Genomic DNA, 7,371 nt, shown 5'->3' on the forward strand with positions numbered 1-7,371 from the left:
ATTCTCTGTTAAGGATATCTTTATTTATTCTTACGGTGCAGATTTCTACTTTATACTCACTTTTCAATCGAATTTTCACATCTTCACCGTCTAGTCTTTAGATTCTAACGTATAGATCATCTCTACAAAATTTCAGCCAATTTGGTTATCATTAAGGCACTCAAATTCAATTAAACCAATGAATAAATATAATTACGTCAAACTTAAACCGTTCATGTTTATAACAGAAAAACGCAGTTTTACCAATGGATAAACATAATTATGTCAAACTTAAACCGTTCATGTTTATAACAGAAAAACGCAGTTTTGAATGCCTTAATAATAACCAAATTGGCTGAAATTTTACAAAGATGATCTATACATTAGTATCTATAAACTAGATGGTGGAGATGTGAAAATTCAATTGAAAAGTGAGTTTAAAATGAAAATCCGCACCGTAAGAATAAATAAGGACATCCCCTTAGCAGAGAATGACTATATATATATATTATATAAAACACAATTTTACAGTAACTTCTGTTCATCAAGCTTTCAAGGAGTTAGAATATTTCTCTACGTACGTAATACGTACATGTTCTTTTGTCTAGCTCATCAATCATCATGTCTTATACTGTTGTCGTAAGATTATTAGTCTGAACTACATACCAATATACACGAGAGCATGAACGCCAATATCATTTGATAAATTTGGTTACATGCACAAGACTACGAGTCTACGAGTACAGTATGTATGTGTTTGCATGGAACCCTGACATATTAGTTATTGTTCTAAATACGTAAATAACCGTATAGAATAGGCAGAGGTGGATTTGATCTGTAGTCTTATGATCTTTGAATTGCATTTGTAATATATAGCATCAAGTTATATTAGATGCTAGACGTCTGAATTAATCGACTAATTAATATTTTTTTCTTATAGGATATGTTTGCTGCTGGAACTGAAACTACGTATACATTCCTGGAATGGGCACTAAGTGAGCTTTTAAGGAATCCACTGGTCATGAGCAAACTGCAGAAAGAGATTCGGGGAATAGTTGGAGACAAGAAAGACATAACGGAGGATGATTTGACCGGAATGCACTACTTGAAGGCAGTGATCAAAGAGACTTTTCGCTTACACCCTCCGGCTCCGTTACTAGTGCCCAGGTTATCAACCCACGAAGTGAAAATAAATGGTTACAACATTAAAGCCAACACACAAGTCATAGTGAACGCATGGCACATTGGAAGAGATCCCAACACATACAAGAATCCAGAGGAGTTTGAGCCGGAAAGGTTTCTGATTCGGAACGATATAGATTACAGGGGGAATGACTTCCAACTTATTCCATTTGGAGCTGGTAGAAGGATATGTCCAGGCATTCAGTTTTCCACGGCTGTCAATGAGATTGCTTTGGCAAACATACTTCACAAATTCAATTGGGAATTGCCTGATGGAGCAAAAGGCCAAGATTTGGATATGACAGAATCTACTGGCATAACCATACATAGAAAAAATCCTCTTAAAGTCGTGGCTGTTCCATATTTATTTCATTGAAAGTGTGGCCTGTGTTGAATGTATTTGATATGCAAATGTAGTACATGTAATGAGAATAAGACATTGTTATGACTAAGAGTAGGATATATTGTGTTGTGTTTAGTGAAGACTACAAATGTTACGTACGATACTGTACAACATACAATTAACAAAACAATATGATTCTAGGGTCTTGTAGAAATGCGCCATATGATATATATATATTAGATCGACGTGAATACGTAACATGATTAGCAACGGCTTTGCTTTCAGATCTAGTATTGTGTTTTGTCCAATTGATCAAGATGATAGATATGAGGACCGAATTTGTGTTGTTGTATAGTTGCTTTCTTCTTCTTTTTTTGTGGAGAAGAGTGTTTTGATTCTTACATACAGTACATACTGACTTATGATGTGACCACTGATGTGGAGAAGAGTGTTTTGTTTTTTGATGTGAGTCATGTGACCACTGACTTATGTATGTTAATTGATCAATTAGGATGTCGGCCGAAGACTTGCGGTTCTAATTGTTTAAGCATAAATCTGAAGTTTTATGCGTATATATTGTATCCATTGTTTCACTTGATACAAACCTGAAGTTTCGATAATGATATATATTTTTCTTGTTACAGTTAAGATGGCAATTTGGCCAAATTGGATTTTCATGCCCTTGACATTTCTGGGAACAATTTTATGTCTTGGGCCTTGGATGCTGAGATGCACCTTGAAGCACAAAATCTTGGGTCAGCAATTAAAGAAGATGGTGATGCGACCCCACAAAACAAAGCAAAGGCCATGATTTTCCTCCGCCATCACCTTCATCAAGGATTAAAGGATGAATACCTTACTGTTAAGGATCCTGTCGTTCTTTGGACTGTCTTAGCCGATTGATTCTCTCATCAGAAGACAGTTGTTCTCCCACGAGCGTGATATGAATGGTCGCATCTGCGCCTTCAAGATTTCAGTTCTGTGACTGAATACAATTCGGCAATGTTTCGGATTACCTCCCAAATGAAGCTGTGTGGAGAAACCATCACTGATGATATGATGCTTGAGAAAACTTTCTTTACTTTCCATGCAAACAACATTGTGTTGCAGCAGCAATACCGTGAAAGAGGTTTCAAGAAATATTCTAACCTCATTTCTTGTTTGCTATTGGCTGAGCAGAATAATGAATTACTGATGAAGAATCACCAATATTACTGATGAAGAATCACCAATCTCGCCCTACTGGGTCAAAACCACTTCCAGAGGCAAATGATGTTCACAATAGTGGAAATGGCAATCAAGGTCGAGGAAGGCATGGCAATGCTCGTGGACGTGGTCATCGTGGTGGCCGTGGACGTCACAATGGTGCTGGTCGTAATGGACCTAACAACTATTTGGGGCAACGAACCAATGGAAAAATTACCAAAGGCAAAGGCCCTATAAACACAACACCAAAGAAGAATGCAAATAGTGGTTGTCATAGGTGTGGTGGTGATAATCATTGGGCTCGTACCTGTCGTACACCCCCACATTTGGTAGAACTCTACAAGGCATCTTTGTCAAAGAAAAATGTCGAGACAAATTTTATTGATCATAGTGATCCTTGGGATACAATGGACCAAATGGATGACACCCTAATGGATGATAATCCGATTGACATTACTCCTTTGAGCATCTCAGACTATCTTGTGGACAATGGAAGCAATGACATGTTCAGTGATGGAATTATAAACAACAATTAGTTGTTTTTGCGATTTTGCCCATGTTTAGGCATTAATATTTCCCAATGTTTTCAGTTCAATTTTCTTTCAGTCGGTTTGTTTTCTTTGGTGTGTTTTCACTAGTATTGCTCCTTGACAGTTGTTATCGTTATTTGGAAGTTTAATAAAATTATTTTTCTTTAAAGCTCATGATTATAACATCTTTTCTGTACATTTGATAGCATAATTTCTGTTTAATAACATAATAACAAGACAAAATTATGTACAATTGATACATATATGTTTTTTCTTCTTCTTAGGTGTAATGTTGACCAACATTTTTGTTTAGAATTCTGTAATAAATACAATTAAATATTTTTAAGGAGCTTAATATGTGACACCCATTTCCATGTGATTAATTTGCTTATTATTGCAATTAGTACATAGTGTTTTAATGATGCAACCGTTTTAAATTCCTTTACAGTTAACCTGACTAATTTTGAGGTCATTATTATGAGTGATTGTGGTTAGTTGATTATTTTACTTTCCAAATCCTGTTGAAGTGATAAATTTGACAATTAAAGGTTATTTGTTTTTGACCACTATAATAAGCATTCAAGCTATCAATTTACGTGTAATTTTTACACCTTGCCATAATAAAATCTATTGTTGCTTATATATTTTATTTTATTTTTGAAGGCTTGAAAATGGATCATGGACACGCTCAACTTGAAAATGGAGAAGAAATTTGTCTTGCTGACAGTGGCACCACTCACACGATCCTGCGTGATCAAAAATATTTCTCCATCTTAGTACCTTCTAAAACTCTTGTGACCACCATATCTGGTACTGCCGATTTGGTTGAAGGCTCCGGCAGAGCCCACATTAGAATTCCAAATGGAACTCAATTGTCCATTAAAGAGACTTTATACTCTCTAGATCCAGAAGGAATTTACTAAGTTTCAAGGATATTCATTTAAATGGTTTCCATATTGAGACCACAAATGACAGGAATGTGGAATACCTTTGTATTACTTTCAATGTCTGCAGCCAACGGCGCATATTGGAAAGGTTGGTTGGTCTATCATCTGGTTTATATCACACGACCATTAAGCCTATTGAAACATACCATGTCGTGACCCAGCAGGTCAAGGATAACAATACATTTATGCTTTGGCATGACCGTTTAGGTCACCCCGGATCTACCATGATGCGTAGAATAATTATAAATTCTAATGGTCATCCATTGTTGACCAAAAATATAATTTTGCCAAGCAATAATCCTTGTCAAGCTTGTGCTCAAGGAAAGTTGGTCATTAGACCCTCTTATGCAAAGGTTGATACTGAGTCCCCATCTTTTCTACAAAGAATTCAAGGGGATATTTGTGGTCCAATTCAACCATCTTGTGGACCATATAGGTATTTTATGGTTTTGGTTGACGTAGACAAGATGGTCAAATGTGTGCCTTTTGTCCACTCGCAATATAGCATTTGCCAAACTTCTTGCTCAAATAATAAAGTTACGAGCACAATTCTCGGACAATCCCATTAAGTCAATAAGACTAGACAATGCATGTGAATTTACATCTCAAACGTTTGATGATTATTGCATTTCTTTGGGAATAGAAGTTGAACATTCTGTTCCACATGTTCACACACAGAATGGTTTGGCAGAGGCCTTCATAAAGCGCTTGCAGATAATTGCACGTACTTTACTTATGAAAACAAAGCTACCTGTTTATACATGGGGACATGCTATTTTGCATGCGGCAGCATTAATTCGTTTGAGACCCATAGGCAACCATCAATATTCCCCATCCCAACTTGCTACTGGGAGCCAGCCCAATATCTCCCATCTAAGGATTTTTGGTTGTGCCACTTATGTGCCTATTGAACCGCCAAAACGTTTAAAAATGGGCCCTCAACGACGATTGGGAATCTACATCGGATTCGATTCACCATCCATTATTCGATATCTTGAACCCTTGATAGGTGACCTATTTCGTGCAAGGTTTGCAGATTGTCATTTTAATGAGACGATATTCCCGCCGTTAGGGGGAGATAAGAAAGTTCCTGAAGAACGTCGTGAATTATCGTGGGTGGTACCTACACTGTCTCATCTTGATCCTCGTACTAAACAAAGTGAAAATGAAGTAGGACGAATTCTGCATCTCCAAAACATTGTTGACTCAATGCCTGATAAACACAGCAAAAGTGACAAGATCACATATCCCAGCAGCTAATACTCCTGCACGAATTGATGTCCCGACTGGACAAAATAATGTGGCGGCAAATGAGCAATCTAATGCACGCTTAAAGCATGGCAGACCTATAGGCTCAAAAGATTCAGTTCCTAGAAAGAGGAAAACAAAGGCACATCTGAATTCTGATGACATCGCTTCTGAAAATACTCTTGGGCAAGACGTTGACGTTCGATCCACAATTCATGATTCTATAAATACACAAAGGTCAAATGACTTTGGTGAAACACAAGCCCTTGAAGAGGCTCAGGTACCTGAAAATAAGGAAATTTCCGTAAATTATGTGTACACCAATGAATTCTGGGATCGTAGAGAAATGACCATAGATGATGTATTTTCATTCGCTGTAGCTACCGAAATAATAAAAAGCGATGATACTGAACCTCGCTCTGTTAATGAATGTAGACAACGATATGATGGGCTCAAATGGAAAAATGCAATCCAAGAAGAGTTAAAGTCTTTGGAAAAGCGCAGTGTTTTTGGACCTGTTGTCAAAACACCACCTAATGTGAAACCGGTTGGATATAAATGGGTGTTTGTAAGAAAGCACAATTAGAAAAATGAGGTTGCAAGATACAAAGCGCGACTTGTTGCGCAAGGTTTTTCACAAAAGCCTGGGATAGATTATGATGAAACATATTCTCCTGTGATCGATGTCATAACATTTCGTTATCTAATAAGTTTGGTAGTTTCTGAGAAACTTGATATGCAACTTATGGATGTTGTGACGGCATACTTATACGGAGAACTAGATACTAATATCTATATGAAAATACCATAAAGGTTGAAGTTGCCTGAAACAACCACAAAACAGCAAGGCATATACTCAATTAAGTTGAGACGATCCTTATATGGATTAAAGCAATCTGGACGGATGTGGTATAACCATCTAAGTGAATATTTGCTAAAGGAAGGTTATGTGAATGACCCAATATGCCCATGTGTATTTATTACAAAATCAAATTCTGGTTTTTCCATTGTAGCAGTATATGTCGATGACATAAACCTGATTGGAAGTCCTGAAGAACTTTCAAAGACAGCTGAATATTTAAAGAAAGAATTCGAAATGAAGGATCTTGGAAAAACAAAATATTGTCTTGGTTTGCAGATTGAGCATTTGGCTAGTGGAGTTTTAGTTCATCAATCAGCTTATACTGAGAAGATCTTAAAACGTTTTAGCATGGATAAAGCTCATTCACTAAGCACACCGATGGTTGTTCGATCCCTTGACATTCACAAGGATCCATTTCGTCCAAGACAAGACGATGAAGATATTCTTGGTCCAGAAGTACCATATATGAGTGCTATAGGTGCTTTACTTTATTTAGCACAATGCACTAGACCAGATATTGCATTTGCAGTCAATGTGTTAGCAAGATATAGTTCTGCCCCCACCGCGCGTCATTGGAATGGTGTAAAAGATATTTTACGCTATCTTCGTGGTACAACTGATATGGGTTTGTTTTATGAAAAAACATCTATTCATGGTCCAACCATTGTTGGATATGCCAATGCAGGATACCTCTCTGATCCGCATAAGGCCATCTCACAGACATGATATGTTTTTACTTGTGGAGATACTGCAATTTCATGGCGATCGACAAAGCAAACACTAGTAGCAATTTCGTCAAATCACTCGGAGCTAATGGCATTACATGAAGCTGGCAAAGAATGTTACTGGTTGAGATCAGTTATTCGCCACATACGAAGGACATGTGACCTTCCTTCAGTAACTGACAATCCAACAACCATATATGAAGATAATGTGGCTTGTATTGCTCAGGTCAAAGGAGGGTTCATCAAAGGTGACAAAACTAAACATATCGCACCTAAGTTCTTCCATATTCATGAGCTCCAGAAGACCGAAGAAATCGCAGTTCAGCAAATTCGATCTGATGAGAATTTA

The 7,371-nt window shown here is 37.1% G+C and overlaps 1 protein-coding gene across 1 annotated transcript; it reads left to right on the plus strand.

Annotated features, from left to right (window-relative positions):
- Positions 1–922: 922 nt before the first annotated feature.
- LOC101307280 (cytochrome P450 71A1-like) lies at positions 923–1,537 on the plus strand. The gene has a single exon (XM_004292814.1). It carries the CDS (start codon positions 923–925, stop codon positions 1,535–1,537), a length of 615 nt encoding a protein of 204 aa, XP_004292862.1.
- Positions 1,538–7,371: the final 5,834 nt, after the last annotated feature.

The sequence above is a fragment of the Fragaria vesca genome, linkage group LG2, assembly GCF_000184155.1.
Source record: "Fragaria vesca subsp. vesca linkage group LG2, FraVesHawaii_1.0, whole genome shotgun sequence".
Lineage (NCBI taxonomy): Eukaryota > Viridiplantae > Streptophyta > Magnoliopsida > Rosales > Rosaceae > Fragaria > Fragaria vesca.

Coding starts and splice junctions, on each gene's coding strand:
- LOC101307280 (XM_004292814.1), top strand. CDS start 923: ATGTTTGCTGCTGGAACTGAAACTACGTATACATTCCTGGAATGGGCA.